This window comes from Danio aesculapii, chromosome 4 (genome assembly GCF_903798145.1).
Source record: "Danio aesculapii chromosome 4, fDanAes4.1, whole genome shotgun sequence".
In the NCBI taxonomy this organism is placed as follows: domain Eukaryota; kingdom Metazoa; phylum Chordata; class Actinopteri; order Cypriniformes; family Danionidae; genus Danio; species Danio aesculapii.
The window spans coordinates 12329567-12355065 of NC_079438.1; the positions used below are offsets into that span (position 1 = coordinate 12329567).

At 37.6% G+C, this 25499-nt stretch overlaps 1 protein-coding gene across 3 annotated transcripts in view; it reads right to left on the reverse strand.

The window, feature by feature from the left end:
* Positions 1-355: 355 nt before the first annotated feature.
* LOC130222051 (gastrula zinc finger protein XlCGF57.1-like) overlaps positions 356-25499 on the reverse strand; it is a 429619-nt gene continuing 404475 nt past the window's right edge. For 2 of the 3 annotated variants that reach the window (XM_056454676.1, XM_056454675.1), the window contains exon 3: positions 356-3025. In XM_056454676.1, the coding sequence (XP_056310651.1) occupies positions 1728-3025 (1298 nt within the window). In that variant the 3' untranslated portion in view covers positions 356-1727. Of the gene's footprint in view, positions 3026-18514; positions 18665-19085; positions 19132-25499 lie in introns of those variants that run through there. The other variant, XM_056454674.1, reaches the window with a different exon arrangement.

The following is a 25499-nucleotide window of genomic DNA, read 5'->3' on the forward strand; positions in this document are numbered from 1 at the left end:
CAGAAACCATGATTCTTGACTGAAAAAAGGTAGCCATCTCCAGTTTAAAGGAGAGTCCTTACCCCAGACGGAGTTCAAATATCTGCAATTTTTTTATGAGGAATGGAATGTGAGATTAAAAGATGGTTCAGTGCATCGGCAGCAGTAATGCAGTTGATGTGATTGTCTGTTGTGGTGAAGGAGCTAAGACGAAAGGCAATGTTCTGAATTTACCGCTCAATCTAGGTTCCTGCTCACACCTATGGTCATGACCGAAAGGACAAGATCTCGGATAAAACCGGACACTATTTGCAAAGTGTTATGACCCGCTCGTTTGAGTCGCAACATAAAAGAAAGATGAGCCAACAAAATAGCCTGAATGCAAATTATTTATTATAAAATGTCACTCATAGAACAATCAATCAAAGCTACCAACAAATGTCTAGGGATAATAATGAAGATAAAGACCTTAGGATATAATCACAACACTTTAACTACATGATACAAGTAATGCAAAACAAAACCATAAGGTTAAAGAGTCAATGAGATGACAGGTCTTGACATAAACTCCCGAGTAGCCACAGCGTCCCGGAGTAGCTAGCTACAACTTTTATATACCCATTGATAAGTAATGCAGGCATCCAATCAGGATTTACCACATACTCCAATCTGGAGTCTTGGGATCATCACACTGTATTAATAATGTAAAACTTAATTCCTGTCACTCTACCTAAATCATAAAATATTCATCAAGTTTATATTCTACTGAAACAAGTAAATGTAGTAAACTAGAAAAAATCTTGAACCTTAAAGTAAAGAAACTTTACTAATAAAAGATGCAACACAGGACAATTTAATGGGCTTTCTGAACTTGAGGCCATGTTATACTGCAAACTAACAGTCCACATTTACAACCCCACCTACTGCAGTGTAGAAGTGTTGGAAAACAGTATACCGTCACTCAGCCCTTTCAACCATTATTCAAACATGCAACATCCTGTGCACATGAGAAAATATTTTGCTGCATTCATGTCTTGTGTGCAACTTTTTGTCCATGTGTTTCTTAAGCTGCACCGAATAAGCGAAACTCTGTAGACACTGATCAGACATCTGTACAGTTTTTCTCCAGTGTGTTTCAGATATGTTAACTGATTAAACTTCTTGTCACAGTGTGAACACTTGTACCGTCTCTCCAGTGTGAATTGTCTGGTGCGGTTTCAATTTTGGAGCTGTAATAAAAGTCTTCTCACACTGAAGCACATAAACTCTTTCACACCAGTGTGGATTTTCATGTGTTCATTAAGGTTTGCTGATCGGTTGAAACTCTTTCCACACTGAGTACATGTGAATGGCTTCTCTCCAGTGTGGGTCTTCATGTGTTTATTAAGGTCTGATGAGTTGCTGAAACTCATCCCACACCGAAGCTGCGGTCACACTAGTGTTTGAGCTTGCAAAATTCTGTTGTACGGCGCTGCGAAAAGGGGCGGAATTAAACAAGATGATTAGACATTAAAAAAGTGAGCGATTGGTCCATTATTTAATTTGCTGTCCAGGGAGGTCATGTTTTGAACTTCGATTGGTCTCACACAGTCAAGTGATGCAATTTTGCAGGTCAGCGTTCACCAAGCTTGAACTTTGCAACGCAGTGAACTGTGAAACTTGATGCACGAATTTGTGTTTTCGGTCTGATGCATTCGCGTGCACATAAATGGAAGTCTATGGAGAGAAAAGTCCAGTGTGACCACAGCTTAAGTGCAAGTGAATGGTTTCTCTCCACTATGGATCCTCATGTGTTGATTAAGGTGTGATGAGCATTTAAAACTCTTCCCACACCGAGTGCATGTGAATGGTCTCTCTCCAGTGTGGCTCGTCATGTGTAGATTAAGGGATGGTGATTGGCTGAAACTCTTCCCACACTGGGTGCATGTGAATGGTTTCTCTCCAGTGTGGATCCTCATGTGTAGATTAAGGGATGATGATTGGCTGAAACTCTTCCCACACTGAGTGCAAGTGAATGGTTTCTCTCCAGTGTGGTTCATCATGTGTAGATTAAGGGATGATGATTGGCTGAAACTCTTCCCACACTGAGTGCAAGTGAATGGTTTCTCTCCGGTGTGGATTCTCATGTGTTGATTAAAGTTGGCTGATTGGCTGAAACTCTTCCCACACTGAGTGCAAGTGAATGGTTTCTCTCCGGTGTGGATTCTCATGTGTTGATTAAGGTGTGATGAGTGGCTGAAACTCTTCCCACACTGAGTACATGAGAATGGTCTCTCTCCAGTGTGGATCCTCATGTGTTGATTAAGGTGTGATGAGCATTTAAAACTCTTCCCACACTGAGTGCATGTGAACGGTCTCTCTCCAGTGTGGCTCGTCATGTGTAGATTAAAGTTTGTTGATTGGCTGAAACTCTTCCCACACTGGGTGCATGTGAAAGGTTTCTCTCCAGTGTGGATCCTCATGTGTTTATTAAAGTTTGATGATTGGCTAAAACTCCTCCCACACTGAGTGCAAGTGAATTGTTTCTCTCCAGTGTGGCTCATCATGTGTAGATTAAGAGATGATGATTGGCTGAAACTCCTCCCACACTGAGTGCAAGGGAATGGTTTCTCTCCAGTGTGGATCCTCATGTGTAGATCTAAGTTTGATGATTGGCTGAAACTCTTCCCACACTGAGTGCATGTGAATGGTTTCTCTCCAGTGTGGATCTTCATGTGTAGATTAAGGGATGATGATTGGCTGAAACTCCTCCCACACTGAGTGCAAGTGAATGGTTTCTTTCCAGTGTGGATCTTCATGTGTAGATTAAGGGATGATGATTGGCTGAAACTCTTCCCACACTGGGTGCATGTGAATGGTTTCTCTCCAGTGTGGATCATGATGTGAATATTAAGATTGCCTTTTCTTCCAAAACTCTTTCCACACTGCGTGCAGGTGAAACGATTCCTGTCTTTCCTTTTCAAAATACCTTCAGTCTGTAAATTAGTTTTTTCCTCAATTTTGACATGTTCCTCCTCTTTCCTCATTTCATTATCTTCAATTAGCTCTGAAATAAATAAAAATTAAACATTAGTTTTCATAAAGTCTTAAAAACTCTCATCAAAAGCTGAAAAGTGAAAAGACACTGGAAACATTGGCTACAATGTACAATGTAAATTGTGCCAAAAGACACTTAACATAGAAGTTATAGTAAACTGAAAATGTCAGTCCAGTTTTCAGTTTCTTACATAATTGATCATAAAAGTCATTTTGGTCATATTGATAAGACACAGATTTAAAAAGTGTAGAAGTTCATCTAGTAGCCCAATGATGAAACTAACAGTATGGTTGAAGGTTAAATGCATGGAAGCCTTTTCTAGTGCTTCTGAAAAGAATTTTGTTATTTATTAGAATTTATTTATATTCGTTTTTTAGCTCAGAATTTAATCTGACTCCAATTTTAAGTGTTGTAAATTGTAGACTGTTCTTACAATTAGAAATACACATCACATTCATCATTTATGACTTAATTTAGAGTTTTGATTTAAATCGGATTCTTTACTCTTCAGTTGTACGTTCATTAGGGACCAAACGCCGATCAGAGTTTAATGCCCCAGTTTTGCATGTCTTCCCACGGACAGTATGTCGACACTCTGAAGTTAGTCAGAGGGTGCAAGATTAACTAATATTCAAATAGACTGGTTGCAAACTGCCCACTCATCCTTAAAAAAAAAGTCAATTTAGCCAATCCCATGCAACTTGCTAAAAATCAGTGATTAGATGATTAAAGATCTCCATGCTGTCGTGCCACACTTCTCCGTACAGTCAAATGTGCCTTTAAAATCAAAAGTCTAATCATGTCGAATCATAAAGGTAGCGCAGACTCTACTTAATCCACTGGATATAAAAAGATTTCAGGAGAATTCAGAATGAGTCAAAACTTAACATTTTATTTGTCAGGTAAAATTGTATTTTGCAAATTACACAATAAAACAATCAGAAAGCCAATTCAGAGCTGATACTGTGAAAATACAACATCCATTACTCAAAGATATGAAGGATTCGGATTTCTACCTTCCAATCAGTCTCAGCATGGATCAACATTTTTCCTTTTCTCATCATCGTGTTTCTCTTTTTTATCAAATACGATTATTGAAATATAAAGTTAACACATTGCTTAATATAAGAATGTTCAGTGCATCTGCCTGTCTTTTTGTAACTATTTTCAGGAGCCACCAAACTAGGTCAGAGGTCACGGAGACCTCGATTGTAACTGAAGGGCTGAAGACTGGAAGCAACTGTTTCTATAGTTATTTCTATGAGTTAATACTATCTAAAATGTCTAAAGTGATTTTGCTATTTTTACGGTTAATTCTTTTAAAGTGATTCTACTTTTTATTCAAGATAGACTTTGTGTAGTGAGGATATAACTGCCTGAATGTAGATTACACCGGCTTTTAACCAGTTTTGATAAAGACGGCTGAGAGTACACAGCCTTGGGTAAGAAACAGTTTGTACTTTAAGAGTATGTGTTCTATTTGATTGTGGAACCGTTTAACAGGTCTGGAGTCAGCTCTAAACAGTCTGGTGGATGTCTGACGTTTATGCTTGAGGTTTTGTTCAGAATTGTACGCACGCACCCCACGTGGGAATTTTCCAAGTCTATCTGTGTTTTAACCAATTAGGTTAGAACACCTCTATGAATGACGTAGTTAATGATTTTATGTGAGAGTATAATTGTTATTGATTTGTGAATGTAAGGCAGAGCGGCCTAGGAACTAGGGTTACCACTTTTAATACAAAAAAATAAGGGACGCATACTGCAGTGGTGGCCACATCCCCAATCACAGGCCCAATAGCATGACAGTGGTGGTAAATCGCAACTTAAAATATGTTTTCAGGAAAGTGTGAAAACTTGGACTTTAAAATAAACTGTCTTTTGTTGAAATCTGTGTAAAAAAATGTAGTCAGTCTTTCTCTATTACAACTCTGCAGCACTAATATAGCCAACACAATCTCATGGCAATTACTAACTTTTTGATTTAGTGGCTAATTCGTACGATCTAATTCGTACAATTTAGTACGATTTGCTCATTCCACAATGACTGAACTCATACGAATTCGTACAAATTTGCCACTAAACTGACAAAACGTAAAATACTTACATTTTCTTGTGAGATCAGGCTGATATAGCTGATGTTATGTTTAATAGTGTGGTACACCTGAGTTAATTTAGCTGCTGTAACCTAGAGAAGAGGAGAACATACTAATAAACCTAATTTTAAAGGGTAGAATTGATAACAGATTTTGGCTAAACCATTAGTCATTATTTGCAGTAACACCTCTCCAAACATGGAAACATGGCTTGATAACAGTTTCTAACACTCTGCGGTACTTTTGCAGTCGCTTGCGTTTAAACTCTGAAACTTTCAGACTCGGGGGTTACCTGGAGAAGCATCTGCCATTACTCTCTGTCAAGACTTGACAGACTCTGCTTAAAAGACCCGCCCTCTTCACTAGACAAAGACCAATCAAACTAACGATGACATTAGTATTACCCAATCAAAAGTAGGAAATGAGGCATCTTCATAAAATGTGTGTGGGATGATTTGCATGAAAAGCTACTTTAAAAATATGATAAATACGGGACAAAACCCGTCCCGTATTGATTTAAAACGGGATGCCCATTTTCTTTCTCAAATATGGGATGATTCTGTATTTTAAGGGACAGGTGGCAACCCTTCTAGGAAATCTTCTCGATTGTTGAAGCTGCAAACTATCTTCAGTAAACTTTATTTGTTTATTTAAAATCTCTGACTCTGGCTTTTTTTCATCTGACAGACTGGTCATTCTTTGGGTTAAAACTAAATTACCCCTACAGATAAATTAAAGAGATGCATAACTGACCAGAGAAGTATGTTGCAGCATAAGTCACAGAGATGCTGCAACGAGGTGTCTTGGCTACAAGATCCCAATGATATTTGTCCACATTTCCATTAAATACTCAACTCAGAACAAGTAGCCATAAATTAAAGATAATAGAAGCGTCACCGAGACTCTGCCAGGTGAATTTGAGAAGTTAACCATTTCTAATGAGGGGGAGCATCTGGCAAAGATCTTATCAAAGCCAAAAAACAAATCAACATATACCAGTGAAATAGTACAGTGACATTAAGACCACTTTACCAATCACACAGACATTTAAGATGATCCCAACATGATTTTAGTGCTACAAGATACACCATATTAAAACCTTGGACATTTTATGTGAATGATCTGCTCGGATCAGAAGGTAACTTAAGAGTCGAGAAGGAGGGCTTGAGGTGAAAGGAGAAGGATGAACTTTCTCGCATTCCCCCCTGGTGAGGTGTAGCTCTGTGTTTCCAGCCTATTGTCAACTGTCTCAGGTTGATTTGAATAGAACAGTTAATCAGCCAGTTTCATGATCTTCTTCTTCTTCTTTCAGATCAGAAAGTTTATTGTTTTATTGCATTTCATGCAATTCCATAACAATTGTCAGGGTCTGATATTCTGGAGAGCAATCTTAAGCAATCTTAACAAAAGCTGTTAATGGCCTATTTTTATTCGTATATATTCATAACTACAACAGAATGTTTTTCCAAAATGTGTAAAGCAGACAGGGAGTACTTGTTCATTCTGTGCCTGACTGGTAATCGCATCAGAAGAAAAAAGTTCTGGGGTAACAGCTGAACAAACAGCTGAATATTTGCCTCGCAGACATGAGACATATCTGTACAGCATCTGCAGATTTTTAAAAGCAATATTACCCTACTCAAGTATGCTGATTACATGGCTGTGGTTGGACTTATGGTCAAGGGAAAAGAGGAGCTAGAGAGGGCCTACATTAGCCGCGTTTCCACTGTCACTTCCGAGGCCTGATCGGGCCAAAGCGGGGCTTTCTCTTGGCCAGTGGCTGGCCTTTAACGGCCCGCCGAATACCTTTGGCCAAAGAGGGTCAGCTAGGGGTTCGGGCGGAGTGAAAGGAGAGGCGGACACTAGTTTTCCGATTGCACACAAGTACATGCAACAAACAAACAAATAAATAAGGAAAAGAAACCATCTAGCCTCATAGGCTTGGGGTCTTTTTGCGTATGATCTTCCTGATGTTTCCCTTTTAAATGTTAGGCTGTTGCATTAAATAATAAAGTTTTAATTTATAAGAGACATTCTTTGCTGCGTCCACCTTGATGTTTCAATAACGCATAATAATCTTTACACCATATTAAAGACACAGCAGACAGTAAACGTTTTCGAGAGTTTTTGTCAAATTTAATAGGTGTGCTTGTGCGTGTTTAGATGCCTGTATGTGTGTGTGAGAGCGAGCAAAAGAGCGCTCCCTTCACAGCTTTGTTAATGCCGCGAGCAGCTTTTAATTTTTTTTTTTTTTTTTTTGTAGATAATACACAATATGAATACAACAGAAAGACATAAAACTTAAATTACGTGTCCACTTTTGTAGACTTAAAACAATAGTGTCATATCTAGATAAAATAGCCTAAGCTATATTGAAATAATTAAAATAAAATTACAAATATAATAAAATAAAATATATATAATATAATAAAATCACATTAAATAAACAAACCAATATAAAACAGGGCCTGATAAAAGACCTGGTTCGCACTGGCCCGACAGTGGAAATGCGGCTATTGAGCACATAGAACATCTGGTGACATGGTGCGAAGAGAGTGCTTTGTCACTTAATGCCCTGAAAATTAGGGAACTAATTATAAGTAGGGAAGGGCAGCCTATATGTCATCCAGTTACTATTGAGGGTCAACATGTGGAGATTGTAAACAGTTTTAAGTATCTGGGAATTATTTTAGATAGTGGCTTAAATTTTGTTCAACACTCAGACTATATCTAAAAGAAGGTAACACAGAGACTCTTTCTTTTAAGAAAATTAAATAGTTTTAATGTTAGTAAGGGTATTCTGAGGAAGGTTTATACCAGTCTGGTTGAAAGTATTGTCTCCTATAATATTTCTTGCTGGTACAGACATCTTGGAGCTAGAAGCAAGTATAAACTTGCAAAGATCGTTAATATGGCTAGTAAGGACATAAAGGAGCCCCAGAAGCAGCGTGTGGAACTGTAAACAAACCAGACCAGACGGAAAGCCTCACAGATAGTTCAGGACTCAACTCATCCTCTTTATTATGAATTTGAAAAGCTTCCTTTAGGTAGACAATACAGAGCACCCACAACAAAAACAAATATTTTTAAGAAATCTTTTATACGGTCTGCTATTACCATACTGAATAAATGACCATGAAGTAGATTATATGTCTAGGGTTGTGTGTTGGTAATCTGTGGTGTAGGAAGCTTTGTGTTTGTGCTCTGTGTTTTTGTATTTGTGATGTTTAAGAGGTCAAAATAAAATTTCCACACATGTGGATAATAAAGTTTTCTAATTCTAATTTTTAATCTGCATAAAGGCTGGAATGTGCACGTTTCCCCTTGTGTGCTGTTGGATCATTTTCATCCATTCTGGGGTAATTGTGAGGCTTAATTTGGCCAAAACTTTCTTTGTGTTTCAGCTAACCGACTGATATTTGGGACATCTTATTTTGAAATTTTCTGGGAAAATATAATAAAATAAATAAATAAATGAACTCAATACACTCTGGGCAAATTTACTCCCTTTTCGTTATATTTATGGTCGTTTTTTTTTTTCCATTTGGCCTCTATTATAACAACATTTTTTTGATTGCAAAGCCATGACAGCATATAATCATGCATTCATGATTATTGGTGTTTTCTGATTCTTGTTTAATTGGTCTCCACCCATAGGACAGCAAAAAGGAAATGGGTGAGAGTATAAAGGAGGAGGAGGAGGAGAGTTGAAGAGGGCAGTATTAAGTGGGGTGCGGAAGAAAGAGAAGCCGACTGAACTGTTGCAGTGTGGGGAAACGAGTAGAGAAACCAGGTCGAGACAAGCAGTAGAAACCTAACGACTGGCTGTGAGAAACAAAAAGCGAAAGTGCGTATCGAAGTAACAGAGCAAAGACTGCTGTCTTGTTATTGAAGTGCTCATTTCAACATACAGACTGGAGTATGTTTGCTTTCCAGGCCACCTATGGCTCTCACACAGACATTGACAGTTACACGTCCTTTGTTCTGGAATATATCAACACTACCATAGACAGTGTTACAACCCAGAATCAAATCACCACATACCCGAATCAGAAGCCATGGATAAACAAGGAGGCCTCCTGCTGAATGCACGCAACACTGCCTTTAGATCAGGGGATGCACAGGCCTACAGCACTTCCAGGGTTAATCTAAAGAGGGGCATCAAAAAGGCCAAGCACTGTTACAAGCTAAAGCTAGAGGAGCACATTTCCAACTCTGATCCTCGGCGCATGTGGCAGGGCATCCAGGCCACCAGCAACTACAAACCCAGCCAGTCCACACCCACAGCCACAAATGTCACCTTCCTGAACGAGCTAAATGACTTTTATGCTTACTTTGAAAGAGACAATAAAAAACACTACACCAGGATCACTTCCTCAATCGACCACTTACTTATCACACTCACCTCCTCAGAAGTCTACACCGCACCGAGTCGGATCAATGTGCGCAAGGCTGCTGGACCAGACGATATTCCTGGGCGCGTCCTCAAAGCATGTGCAGAACAGCTCGCTGAGGTATTCACAGACATTGTCAACCTGTCGCTTAACCTAGCAGCTGTGCCAACATGCTTTAAAACCACCTCTATTGTGCCAGTGCTTAAACACTCCAGCCCAACATGCCTGAATTACTACCGCCCTGTAGCACTCACACCCATCATCATGAAGTGCTTCGAGCGGTTGGTCCTGGCACATCTGAAAGACTCTCTGTCATCCACACTGGACCCACATCAGTTTGCCTGCCGTGGCAACAGGAGCACAGAAGATGCCGTCTCCATAGCACTGCACTCTGTCCTCACACACCTTCACAATAAAAACACTTATGCACGAATGCTGTTTGTTGACTTCAGCTCAGCATTCAACACTGTCATACCCTCTAAGTTAATGATCAAACTTAGAGACCTGGATATCGACACATCTCTCTGCAACTGGGTTATGGACTTTCTGACTAACAGACCTCAGAATGTTAGATCAGGCCACATCTGCTCCACCACCGTCACACTCAACACTGGTGTACCACAGGGCTGTGTGCTGAGCCCCTTCCTCTACTCCCTTTTTACCATTGACTGTAGGCCTGTGAACAGGTCCAACACCATCATCAAATTTGCAGATAACACCACAGTGATTGGTCTAATCAGCAACAATAATGACACTGCCTACAGGGAGGAGATACAGCATCTGGCCACTGGGTGCACCGACAATAATCTGCTGCTTAACACCAACAAGACCAAGGGGCTGATTGTGGACTTCAGGAAGGGACGAACAGGCTCGCATGATCCTATCCACAACAATGGGATGGCCGTTGAGCCTGTGTCATCCTTCAAGTTCCTGGGGACCCACATCTCAAAGGACCTCTCCTGGACCACCAACACCTCCAGCCTGGTCCAGAAGGCTCACCAGCGCCTATTTTTCTTAAGACAACTTAAGAAGAACCAGCTTTCATCAGCTGTCCTTCTACTGCTGCACAATAGAAAGCATCCTGACCAACTGCGTCACAGTCTGGTATGAAAGCTGTTCTGTTGCTGAACATAAGTCACTGCAGCGGGTGGTGAAAACCGCCCAACGCATCACAGGGACCACACTGCCAGCCATAGAGGACATCCAGAAGAAACACTGTCTGCGCCGAGCACGCAGTATTCCTAAGGACACCTCTCACACTGCTCACAGACTGTTTTCTCTCCTGCCGTCTGGCAGGCGCTTCAGGCTCCCCCGGACAAAAACCAGCAGACTGAGGAACAGCTTTTTCCCCAGAGCTGTCTCCCTTTTGAACTCTGCCCCTCACTGACTCTTTTGTCTCCCCAATACACCCCCACTCTCCTCTAACTTATACTCCTCACAATCACTGCACTGTTTAACATTTGCACATTTAAATTTGCACATTTTCAATGCACTGATTCACTTATTTGAACTGTACATACCCACTGCACATGGACATTTGTAATTATGTACACATCCACTGTACATATACATTTGTAATTGTTTATCTATCTGCACACTTCTGATTATTAATAGCATCCTGTACATATATCCATTTATTGTAAATCTGTTCATAGCAATACAACCTGTATATAGTGTTCGTAGTACATCCATCTGTAAATATCACCATAGTTTTTCTATAACTGCACTTTATAACTTATACCTTATCCTGCACTTGCTGCTATTGCACTGCTGGTTAGACCTAAACTGCATTTTGTTGCCTTTTACTTGTACATGTGTAATGACAATAAAGTTGAATCTAATCTAATCATTATTATTTTTCCCCGTTTTCAAATCGGATGAATCTGCTGGCCTGAAATCATTTGCATTTTTTTCCTTTCACTTTATTTGAGTTGTAAGTGCTGAGAGTTTTGTGTTTCATTGTGATTATTGCTATAGTATTTGTTTTGGACTTCCGGTTGGAGCCGCGCCATGTGAAGATGCAAACTGTTGAGGTCCTCACGTGAAACTTAAAATTTCATTTAATATTGTTCTTATCCTAAATACTATTACCTTAAACCAACCTGTACTGGAAAATAAGTGTTTATAAGTGTATGAGTCTAGCTCTTCTGAGTGTAATTCAACTTAAATCAGGATGAATAAAGGCCAAAGCAACCGTAGGGAGGCGGAATCCACTACTAGCTCCCATGCTATTGCTAACCCCGAAGTGAAAGCTGCATCTAAAAAAAAGAGACGGCTCCGGCGAGTGATAACAGTGCGGTCCATCAAGCGATTGGTGCACTAAAGGGCGATTTGATTGCTAAACTTAAAGAAAAGCCTGTTGCACAGTCAAATTAACTTTGCAATCAAATTGACCAGCTTCGGACAGAGTTACGCAATGCTGTGGAGCATATTAACGCCAGAGTGAAAGCAACGGGAGAGCAAGTGACTGGTCTGGAGTCTGTGTTGGGTGGATACTCCGACTCTCTTACTACCCTGGAAAAAGAGTTTAGTATCGTGAAAGGAGCTGGCTCTGCTGAGATCAAAGCGAAGATCTTGAGGAGAGGTCTCGCCGCTCAAATCTTCGCATTACGAGAGTTAAAGAAGGACGGGAGCACGGCAGACGCGTGACGTAATTTTTAGCTGGCATCCTGAAAGATACCCTGAACCTTGAGAAGACTCTACTTCTGGACTGGGCACACTGTACTCTACGCGGCAAACCAGTGGACGACAAAGAAGCTCCACGCGCCTTCATGATTAAATGCCACTACTTTTCCGAAAAAGAGGATATTTTGAAGAAAGCCATTGAAATGAAGGCAATCATGACAGTACACTGGGCTGTCAAAGACAATACAAATGTTAATGTCACTCTCCGGTTAACTTTTAAATTACCACTATAGCACATGTTTGTTGTTGTTATTTCTAGTTCTCAAATATATTTTGTCAATAATAGGGTAGCTTTGTAGAACAGAAGCTGTTCAAATTGTTTTGTTTTATACGTGAGGTCCCACATGGTAAGCTAGTTAAGAGTGGGAGTAGCTGGAAGTGTGTGCAAGTTTAAACGCAAGGTTTGAATTTTGTTGTTTCGTGTTTATAACTGTATGTGTGATCACCCCTTTTTTCTTTTTTTCTCTTTCCTCCCTCTACCCCACACATCCCCCTACATACAAAACCCACAGATACATTTCGGCTGCTACTGATAAATGTCTTTGACAGCCCTCCATAAAATGGGTGGCGTAAAGACAAACTTTACCAGTTGAAATGTGCGGGGGCAAAATCACCCAGTGAAACGAAACAAGGTGTTTGCATATCTAAATAAGTTAAAATCTGATATTGTATATTTACAGGAGACACATCTGTTGAAAAAGGACTATTCTAAACTTAATAGAGGAGGCTATACACAAATACATCATTCTAACTTTAATAGCAAAAGTAGGGGTGGTGCTGTACTCATACATAAGAATGTACAGTTTGTTATGGAGTCAAATGTGTTGGATAAAAAAGGCAGATACGTAAAAAATACAAGGAAAACATTTTAACATGTCTGTGGTCCTGGCCAATGTGTATGCTCCTAATTGGGACAATGTACAATTTTTCAGTGATTGTTTTCAATTATTCCTAGTCTCGACAAACAATTTAATTTTTGGAGGCGATTTAAATTGTGTTTTGCAACCAATTTTGGACCGCTCTAGTTCTTAAAGTAATACATTAAGTCAGCCAGCACAATGTATTAACTCTTTTCTTCAGACATATGGTGTAAGTGACCCCTGGAGATTTAAATATCCATCTTCCAAGCAATTTTCCTTCTATTCACCTGTGCATCAAACCTATTCCAGGATTGACCAATTTTTCCTGGACAAGCAGTTATTTTCTCTTAATTTCAGCAGTAGAGTATGGTAGTATTGTTATTTCGGACCATTGTCCAGTCTCACTAAAGCTATGTTTTCCAGGCAATGTAATCCCCTCCAGGCAATGTAATCCCCCAACGTACATGGCGGTTTAACTCAAGACTTTTGGCAGATGACGATTTTGTAAAATGTATTGATTTATTGATAAATTTACTGCTCCTTAACACCACCAAGACCAAGGAGCTCATTGTGGACATTAGGAAGGGACGAACAGGCTCACATGTTCCCATCCACATCAATGGGATGGCTGTGAGCCTGTCTCATCCTTCAAGTTCCTGGGGACCCACATCTCAAAGGACCTTTTCTGAACCACCAACACCTCCAGCCTGGTAGAACCAGGTGTCATCAGCTGTCTTGGTGAACTTCTACCGCTGTACAATAGAGAGCATCCTGACCAACTGCGTCACAGACTGGTATGGAAGCTGCTCTGTTGCTGAGCATAAGGCACTGCAGCGGGTGGTGAAAACTGCCCAACACGTCACAGGGACCACACTGCTGGTCATAGAGGACATCCAGAAGAAACACAGTTCTGCGCCAAGCATCCAGAACTGTCTATCTTTTGAACTCTGCCACTCACTAACTCTTTTGCCCTCCTAATACACCCCCACTCTCCTCATAACTTATACTCCTCACAATCACTGCACTGTTTAACATTTGCACATTTAAATTTTGCACATATTCATAGCACTGATTCATTTATTTGAAATGTACATACCCACTGCACATGGACATATGTAATTATGCATTTGTAATTATGTTTATCTATCTGCACACTGATTATTAATAGTAATCTGTACACATATTCATTTATTGTAAATCTCTGTTCATAGCTAATACAACCTGTATATAGTGTTCATAGTACATCCATCTGTAAATATCACCATAGTTTTTCTATAACTGCACTTTATAACTTATAGCTGTATCCTGCACTTGCTGCTATTGCACTCCTGGTTAGACCTAAACTGCATTTCATTGCCTTGTACTTGTACATGTGAAATGACAATAAAGTTGAATCTAATCTAATTACTAATCAACAGGGAATTAATGATCAATTTAAAAACGTCTATAAAACTTTTTACAGCTCTTAGGTAAACGAAATTGAACGTATTGAGAGCTTTTTTAATTATTTATAATTACCATCCCTCTGTGATTCAGATCAGTTGGCATTAGAAAGAAATATAACACCTTCTGATATTGAAAATGCGATCAAAAAATTGAAAACCGGAAAAACACCAGGCCCTGATGGCTTCCTGGCCAAGTTTCATAAGAAGTTTTCTGTGAAGCTCACACCCCTGTTGTGCAAGGTATTTGCTGAAACTCTTGTCTCAGAATCACAGCCCCCAAACACCCGCTCCCCCCATTCCCGCCCCCCACCCAATTACATCAGCTGTTATAACAGTACTTCTTAAAAAGGATAAGTTTCCACTTAAATGTGAATCTTATCGTCCGATCAGCTTACTCTGCTGTGATTATAAGATCCTGGCTAAAGGGCTGACAATCAGAGTGGAGTCAGTCATGAGAAAGATAATTCAATCAGATCAAACTGGTTTTATTGTTGGAGACCGTTATCTTACAACCTTCGTCACTTTTTTAATATTATTTATTCACCTAAAAATAATACCAATCCAGAGGTCTTAATTTCTTTAGATGCCTATAAAGCATTTGATAGAACAGAGTATATCTATTTATTTACAGCACTTTAAAATTTTGGTTTTAGGCCTGGATTCTATTCCTGTGTTAAAATGATATATTCCAGGCCCCAAGCATCCATTTGAACAAATAACATAATTTCTAAACGCTTTCCACTCTCTAGGGGAACGAGACAGGGCTGCCCTCTGTCCCCTCTGCTCTTTGCCATCGAACCTCTTGCAACCATATTAAGGAACTCAGATGGCTTGCAAGGAATTTTCAGAGAGGGACAAGAACATAAGCTCCTGCTATATGCGGATGATCTTCTTATTCTGTCTAATCCAGATACATGTATTCCAAAAGCTCTTACAATAATTTCAGAATTTGGAAATATTTCTGGATACAAAGTCAATCTAACAAAGACTCTCTTTTTCCCTATCAATGATAGAGCACAGCAAATGTCCTTCCAATCCTTTCTATTTCAGTACGCCCTGATAAATTTGTTTATCTGGGTGTGAGTGTGACACGCAAATATAAGGATTTGTTCAATAATAATGTTAAAAAGACATTAGACAAAGCCAAACGAGACATGACGCGGTGGTCAACCCTTCCTTTATCTTTGGCTGGAAAGATCAATTCCATTAAAATGAAAATACTACAAAGATTTCTGTTTCTATTTCAGACTGTGCCTGTTTTTATTCCAAAGTCATTTTTCAAGGAGTTGAATAATTGTATTTCTACATTTCTCCGGGATAAGAAAATTTCTTGCATAAGAAAGAAATTCTTGGAAAGAAAGCAGGAAGAGTGTGGATTGGCAATGCCAAATTTCCTATACTATTATTGGACGGCCAATTTACACAAACTGATATTCTGGTTTTCCAACATCTGTAATGATGAAGCCCACTTTGGTTACTGATGGAACAGCACACGTCTAATCCAGTGTCTTTACACTCACTACCTTGTGCTTCGATTCCAGTGAGTAAACAATATTCTACGAATAACCCAGTTATTAATGGATCATTCAGAATATGGTCACAATTCAGACTTCACTTTAATAATAATCAAGCATTGCCTTCTGCTCCCATTTTGTTAAATCCGTTATTCCCTTCCTCTCTTATAGATTCAGCATTCCAATTATGGTCTAGGAAGGGAGTTAACTGTGTTAAGGACCTGTTTAAAGATGGCACGTTTATCTCATTTCAACAGTTAAGAACAGATATTGAGATACCCCAGTCTAATGTTTTTAGGTACCTTCAGGTCTGTAGTTTCGTTAAAAACACTTCTCTCCTTCACTAAACCAACCAGAAGCATGCTGGATAGATGAATTAGTAAATATGGACCCATATCAAAGGGGTATGATGTCCATGTTATATGAAGTGATCCCAAGAATTGCCTCCCCTTTCCTAAATTGCATAAAGCAAAAATGGGAAGACGAACTGGGATTAGAAATATCAGATACAGCCTGGCAATATGCCATAGAACTGGTACACTCATCTTCTGTATGTATATGGTCTTCTTCAGTTTAAGGTGCTTCTTAGGCTTCACCAATCTAAGAGCAAGCTTGCAAAAATGTACCAGGGTCAGATTCATCTTGCCCCAGATGTGGTTTGGAGCCAGCAGATCTGAGTAATATGTTCTGGGGATGCCCTAGATTACAGAAATTTTGGACCAATATTTTTAGATCATTTTTATCTATATGTAATAAAGATATGGATCCTAATCCTTTGACCTCGATTTTTGGTACAGTGCCAGAAGAAATGTACCTGTCAGCTAATCATGTTGAAATCATTGCCTTTTCTTCTTTATTGGCCGGACGCCTGATTCTTCGCAGGTGGAAAAAAACAAACCCGCCATCCCAAACATTGAATATTAGAAGTGTTATCACATCTTAAACTCGAGCACCTTAAGTACACCATCCGAGGCTCTACAAAAAAGTTTTATGAGGTTTGGCAGCCTTTTCTATCCTACATTGAATGCTCAGGGGTATTATATCCTAAGTGAGAGTTTATCCCTAATTTCCTAATTTCTATTTTTCAAATTTTATCTATTTTTGTTTATTTCATTTACTTATTTTTCACTTTCTCCCTTTTTCTTTATGGGGTGTGAGTATGTCTGTAGAAAATCTTGGCGGTTTTAAAACCTCAACTTTTCCCAAACCGCAGTATACCTTGAAAACGGTTATCGTCCCATGCCTACGCAGCATAACACTGTTTTCAGGATCTTTGTTTGCTTTGTCTCACATCGTCCCACAGCAACATTCATTTTCTTTTCGGCTCAGTCCCTTTATTAATTTGGGGTCGCCACAGCGTAATGAACTGCCAACTTATCCAGCTATGCAGCGGATGCCCTTCCAGCTGCAACCCATCACTGGGAAACACATACACACTTATTCACACACATATACACTATGGACAATTTAGCCTACCCAATTCATCTGTACCGCATGTCTTTGGACTGTGGGGGAAACCGGAGCACCCAGAGGATGCCCACGCGAAAGCAGGGAGAACATGCAAACTCTACATAAAAACGCCAACTGACCCAGCCGAGGCTTGAACCAGCGACCTTCTTGCTGTGAGGCGACAGCACTACATACTGTGCCACTGCATCGCCTTGTACATTATTTTATAATAATTAATTATTTTAGTGTTCATTTTATTCAGCACGTTTAAAATTGGTGGCATCCATGTTTTTTTACATACTTTAAACCAGGGTTTCTGCAGGTTTCACCAAGTTAGATTGAAGACTTTTAAAGACAATTTCAAGACCATTATGAATGAAATTTTACACTCATAAAGGGCTAAAGGATTTTTCAAATGGCACAGATAGAAAGGATTTTATTTGCCCTATCAAAAAATAAATAATAATAATAATTTTATAAATTTAATAATACAATAATAAATAAATAATAAATTTTTTAAATAATTTTGATATTTCTTAGCAAAAAATCTTAAATATTGTGTAAAAACAAGCAAGCTTTACTTTTATCCACACACTTTTTTCCAACATAAACTTTCTTTAAAATAAAAAACCAATTAACAAATGCTTTAAAAGTTTTAAAAACTATAATAAACTAAAATATGTACAACAATCTGTGCAGGTGGATGTCCTCAGCAGTAAATACATGGAGCACGTTTAAACAAATGTTATTGTGAGGAAAATAATTAAACCATAATGATAAATAGAGTTAAAATGACCTTTTGAATAAAAAGTTGAAAGTTTTATTGAATACAATAGCCCTGGTAATTAGTTGTTATAATAATGATGTAATTTTAACTCAGATACTGTCTCTATGAACTAATAGCAACTACTAGAAACAAGTTTAAACCCATAAGAAAGTTGATTAAAAAAAGAACTAGGCAGCACACTCAGGACTGCAAGATGGATTTAATTTAGTATTCTTATTATTAAAATATATCTTAATGAAGATCAAATGACTTGAGAATGAAAATTAACCTGTTTGTTCTAGCGGATCTTCATGTTTGACTGTGAATGTTTCTTCAATCTTCAAATCTTCACTCTCCTCTTTAATAAACGCCATCTTTATAACAGTGTGGAGATCAGTCGCTTCAGCAGGAGTTTTTCTCTGTGTTTGGACACTTTATCCTGTTTAAAATGAATAAAACAATGAACAGAAACAAAATAACTTCTCTTCAACATTTGCTTCAACAGTTTCTTTTCATGAGTAATTAACAAAAAGAAATCAGGTAAAAGAGTAAGTCCGAGCAAGAAACAATAGCCACAAATTAGCTGAATAAAACTAGTAACGTTAGTCCATTTCTTATATATAGTGTTGTATACTTAGAATGGACTGACATTATGCTATTTAATAAATTAAACCTTCATTAAAACACTTATTACACCCATTCCTGTTGTTCAAACAATAGCCCTCACTACTGTGCGTAAAACAGTGCTACGTTGTATAAAGGGTTAAAATAATAACAACAGGTACAAAATTTAGCATTCGATAAAAAAGCTGAAACTTTAATCAATCGGTTTATATTTATGTAAACGCTTTCAAACAAACCTTTTTCCAGTCGAATCACAGTGCGGGAGTGGCGCAGAATTATGACGTCACACGCCAAGCCAAAATAAAAGTCTTTTTTGTTTACCTTTTTTTCAATAATGAAACTCTGATGTTTTGATATAATTGGTTAAACCTTTACACACATGCAGGTAGAATTATAAGTGTTTTAAAATATGTTTTTGTCTGTTTTTGCCATATTCTTTCATTGAATAGATGTGATTTTGCCATGTCCCACACACTGCTCAGACAACTTCAGTGAGTCTAAAATGTAGGTAAATTAGATCAAATTAAAAAAAGATTTTTAAATTTTCTTATTGTCTTTAACAAGTTATTTGACAAAAAAGGCATTTTAATAACTTATTATGTTTTAATAATGTCATTAATCATTTTGCACGTGTCCTTAAAATTGCTGACCACCCTGTCATGATGTGGTAAATGCCCCTTTAAGATGTACTCTGATGGATTCATTGGCATCCCCGAAACATCTGATGTGCACACAGTAAATATCTACACTTATGTTTCCTGTTTTTCCTCATGTTGTGTTTGAAACTGTATGTTGTCAAGCTTCACATGTCCACTCTGTCATAGTGAAATATTAATGAATTTTAAAAAATCAGAAATTAAAGATATAGCTTTTAAACCGTATACAAAGAGCTTAAATAGGGAAACACTTTACAGCTGCAGGTATAACATGTGTTGAATAAATGCTATCTTTAGCCAAAAATGTCCTCCTTGTCATTGTCCACCCTGTCACAAATCCTTCCTTGACAAGGTGGTCATATATGCATTGTTATTGACACTTTATTGTCTTTAATATTTTATTGTTAATTAGTTCATGTTTTGTATGTCACAACACTTATTCACACACATACTGCAGGAGTAGATGCAATATGAGTCGTGGACAATACAAACCTTTTGGCAATATCTGTCTCAGTCTATATAAAGAATATCCTTTTAACATCCATATAATGGAGCTCACTGACTGTTTGAAATAAAACTACAGCCCTAAGTATTTGTACATTTATGTGAACATCTGTAATCTAATTATTTACCTTATTCTGAAAAAAAAACAAAACAACAGTAATAAGGTGTTTAACTTGAGTTGTCTCCAACATTCCCTTCACTCCTCCAATACAGTGTACAATATAAAGATTTACATTCATTGGCAAATTTAGATTAATTTGAAGGACAATAATTGTTTATTTTACCATTAATTTGCATATTGATAAAACCTAATTGATAACAGAAGAGGCGGCATGGTGGCTCAGTGGTTTGCAGTATTAGTGAAAACAGAAGTTTGAATTCTTGAACACTTTATAACCCTTTTATATGAACCCTTTAATATTTCTTGTTGTACCTTGTGTTTTTCAAATGTTCTTCTATATTTAGTTCACTAAATAAAGCCTTTTTCCACCCTGTCATGCTAATGTCCACCCTGTCATCTTGTTTTCCACTGTCATGTTCAACTTTTATGAAAATAAACAAATTATTTATAACCTCAGCAAAACATCTCGTGTGATTTCTTAATTAACCAATAAAGGACAGTTAATATTGTCTGAAATCTTGACAAAATATTTTAGATCTTGGGGTTTATTTAGAAAAGAATGTGCACTGATTGCATATATTATTGGAAAATTAATGTTTTGTCCATTATTTCAATTTTATAAATAGACTTTTTCCGTGAAGTAGGGTTGGTAAAGGGACACATTACCTTTCTGAAAATATACATGTTATAATCACACTGAAATGAAAATATACTTATACTACTTTGAATTTGTTCATGACAGGATTGACACAATTTGAGGTTTGTTTCCTGTTTTTCTGCTTGCAGATTATTTGTAAAAGGTGCAGGAGCTTGACCAACATTCATTTCTTACAGTCTAAGGTCTAATTAATACAACAACTATGTGGTTAAATAAAAAATCTCAAACTTAAAAAAAATATATATATTTTAATTTTGGTGTCTCAAAGGCACTTTATAGTCATAATGACCCTAAAAACGTTTTTCAAAATTGTCTTAAAAATGTTTAGATTACAGGTTTTGATTAACTTTAAATTCTGAATATCTGTGTCTGTGTGAGAGATAGCAGATATGTTGTGTAAAGTGGGAAACGAGGGAGAAATGTATCAACATAACTGCAAGTGGCAAAAAAAGCTAAACAAAAAAGACTTTTATTTTGGCGTGGCGAGTGACGTCATAAGGCTGCGCTGCTCCCGCGATGTGATTCAAGTGGAGAAAGGTTTGTTTTAAAGCTTTTACAGATATAACGCGATTGATTAAAGTTTCAGGTTTTCCCTCTGATGCTAAATATGTACCTGTTGTTGACAATATTATTTACTCTTTATACAACGTTGTACTATTTTACTCACAGTAATCGAGGGCTATTGTTTGATTAAAGTAACAGAAATGTGTATAATAAATGTTTTAATGAAGGTTTAATTTATTAAGTAGCACAATGTCAGTTCATTATATGTATACATCACTACATGTAAGAAATGGAGTACTAGTTTTAATCTGCTCATTTGTGGCTATTGTTTCTAGCTCAGACCTGTTTTCTTTATTGAGGTAAAGTTGGTTTTATATTTGCACATTCAGACTTTCTCCTAAACTAACTTAATATAACTTTTTAAATAATTATTTTGCTAATTCTAAACAGGGAAATCATCTTATCAACATACAACATTGTTCACAGTCAAATAAATAGTAATGTTGTTTTCAAGTCCTACTTAGATGAGATTTCAGACTCAAAGTACCATGGTAACCAATACAAGGACCATGTCACAAGTTGTCACTGAACAAATGTGCGAATATAAAACCAACTTTAACTCCATGATTTCTTTCTGATTTCTTGTTTCTTTCATCTTTTTGTTAATTATTCTCATTAAAAGAAACTGTTGAAGCAAGTGTTGAAGAGAAGTTATTTTGTTTCTGTTCATTGTTTGATTTATTTTAAACAGAAAATGTTTATTGTTTTGTTCACTTTAAACAGGATAAAGTGTCCAAACACAGAGAAAAACTGCTGAAGCGACTGATCTCCACACTGTTATAAAGATGGCGTTTATTAAAGAGGAGAGTGAAGATGTGAAGATTGAAGAAACATTCACAGTCAAACATGAAGATCTGCAGGAACAAACAGGTTAGTTTTCATTCTCAAAGACCAACTCAGTCATTTGATCCTCATTCAGATATATTTTAATAATAAGAATACTAAATTAAATCCATCTTGCAGCCCTGAGTGTGCTGCCTAGTTCTCCTAAATGCACATAAGCACTCATTGAAAGACAGGAATGAGTTTCTTTTGTTACTTGTTCCCATGTCTTTACCATCTTCATTCTTTTATGTATTATTAGTCTCCCATTTTCTTTACCTTCTTAAGTTTCTTACTTTTCTTGTTCTCCTACTGTTTGTAAAGCGTCCTTGGGCACTGGCGCTATATAAAATAAATAAAAACAATAAATTAAAACAAGTTTAACTGAGCTGACGACATACAGTATTCTCGTAGAAGATATCTGCTATTACAGTGATTGTGTTGGATTAGTACAGGGGTGTCCAAACTTCGTCCTGGAAGGCCGGTGTCCTGCAGCTTTTAGCTCCAACTTGCCTCAATACACCTGCATGAATATTTCTAGAAAGCCTAGTAAGTAGGGATGGCTGACGTGAAACTGATGTTTCGACATAGTATCGAGATCCCGAAGGGCAAGTGTTTCGAAACACTGCACCGAAGCATGATCCGAAACACCTGGTCACGTGACTAAAGTGTTTCAAAAAACCTGGTCACGTGACTAATGCAATTTAAAGCATCGATCAGTTCAGAAGCGATTCGAGACCTGGCGAATCTGCGTTTGACAAACAGGGTCCAAAATTGTTTGCGTGTGCGTGTTGTTACTGAGCTTGAAATGGCTTTTGGGTTCGAATCCCGACTTGTACAAATACTCCGAATTCATGATTTATGTATTTTAATAATGTTACTGTTTTCTAGTGTAGTCTAGATAGGATACAGCTGCTGATACACCATTAATTTAGCATCATTTTTGTAACACTGTAAAAAAATAATGAATATTTTACAGAACTGTGATGGTTGGGTTTAGGTTTTGGGTAGATGTTAATAAAATACAATAGGAAATTTATTAAATAATATAAATAACTCTTGTTAACTTCTGGCCACAACCATGTCTGATCAAGCAACAACCCTGTTTTATGACCAAAACAAGACATATTTATTCACAAAGTGTTTATTCGGATGTCAGACCAATGTTGAAACAAAACGATACAAGAACAAAGCATTTCATACAGATATTAAAGCATTTCAAAATAGCTTCATCAGTCTGGGTTCGAACCCAGTATCCCCACACGGTAGTCAGGAACCCTAACCGTTCCACTAAATCGCTTGCAGATCCTAGCTTACAAAGTGGGGTTTAATACCTGTTTGCTCAACTGTTCTTTGCTGAAGCTATTTCAGTGCAATATATAAAAATGACCACTAGGTGTCACCGTAGAGTGGGGTTTCGAAACGTTCATGAAGCCTTGCTTTGCCCACCACTACTAGTAAGAGCTTGATTAGCTAGCCCAGATGTGTCTGATTGGGGTTGTAACTAAACTTTGCAGGACACCGGCCCTCCAGGACAGAGTTTGGACACCCCTAGCTTAGTACTTTCCACTTGCATATGTCACGTTGATCACAATTTCCTTTTTTTCCATGAACTTCTTTATGGATTAAAACTTGCTTCTAGTAGTTGTTACTAGTTCTTACACATTTTTTTGCATGCACATTTTTTCACCTGCTACTCTGCCAGGAACTTTGCAGCTTGAGAGCACCTTCAGTAATAATCTAAACAGTTGATTAGAGATTGACCGCAAGATGTGCTCGAAAGAGTGGCTACATGTGGTGAAGAACGATGGCAAAGCTAAGTGTAATTATTGTAATAAACTAATAAGTTATAAAGCAGAGTGTCGCGACCAACATGACAAAGCATCTGCGGTTCGGTCACATACTTCACGAATATTGAATTAAAAGAATGGCGTGTTCGGTTCATTGTGCTTCCTGCAGGTGCAACTAACAACAGTTTTGCATTTAACTTAGTGTAACTTCTTGAGTGTGATGAGCAGTTCGGTGTTAGTTTTTATTTAAAAATCTTGAGGTGAAACTAAACTGCGTATTCTCTTGGCCTCCTCATTCATAAACAGTGGGACGTGCTGCTAAAGCACGCAGGAGAGACGGCTTTACACTCTGTCATTCATAATCTTAGCTGTTGTATTGAGTTGAAAGAATATATAAAGTAGAATGCTCTTTCAACAGTCCTGATATATTTAATCTTTTCCTTTTGCTAAATTTTAGTCATTTCTCTTCTGCAAATTAGATTTTTTTTTAAATCTGCTTGATTGTTTTAAAACCGAAAGCAGCGCCCGTCACTTGGTGTTTTTCTATTAGATACACCTTTGTGAATGTTTTATTTTATGTGTTTAGTCTTTAATGTGCTTTTAATCATGTTATTTTAAAAAAAGCATGTATATACCTATTAAAACTGAATAAAGAGCATGGTCTAATCAGAAATAAATGTAATTAGTTATCTATTTCATTATTTCATGCATAAAATAGGCTAGTCTTTTTATAAATTGACATCAGATTACTGAAAACTAACCTGAATATCTGCGTGAACAGGGCCACAATGACTTTTTTTTATTTTGAAACAATAATACAGGATAGTGTCTTTCTGTCTACATGACTGGCAAACATGTCAGAAAAAAAAAAAACTGCTGAATCTCCACGAATATTTTGTTGACTTATAAAACAAATGTTGTCTGGTTTAGTAATGCATAAAAAATGCAAAGCAGAATTCTCCTGAGCTTATTAACCCACTGATGACAGCCACTTTGTGATGGCTTTTAAGGTGGTTAATGAGGTTTGTTGTGTTATTTTAGGAAGTTTGGACTGAACAGAAGCAAAGGCTACCTGATCAACATTACATTCCTCAAAAAACACTTGCAATCTAGACTCAGTCACCTCATGCTTGTTGCACTACAATCTGTAAACTCCACTCATTAAAATAAAGACTTGGTGTTTAAACTGTAAAATCATGACAATATTTAATTATTGATCGTGGACCACAAATTGTTATTGTGATGATAATATGGTTAATCGTGCGGCCCCATGTTCTTGGCTGTTTTTGACCCATTGACTCATTTTTAACCGCAAAGCCATGACACCAAATAATCATGAATTCTAGATTGTTGGTGTTTTCCCTGTTGGGAAGAGGTCAAATGTGTCATTTTTACTGTTGATGATCAGTTGGCAGCATTAACCCTTCAGAAAATTTCCTAAATCCTAAATCGTTTATACAGAGTTCAGTGAAGGAAAAACAGCAGATCATAGTGTGTGTGCATAAATACACTTTGTAGGGGGACCAACAGTTTAA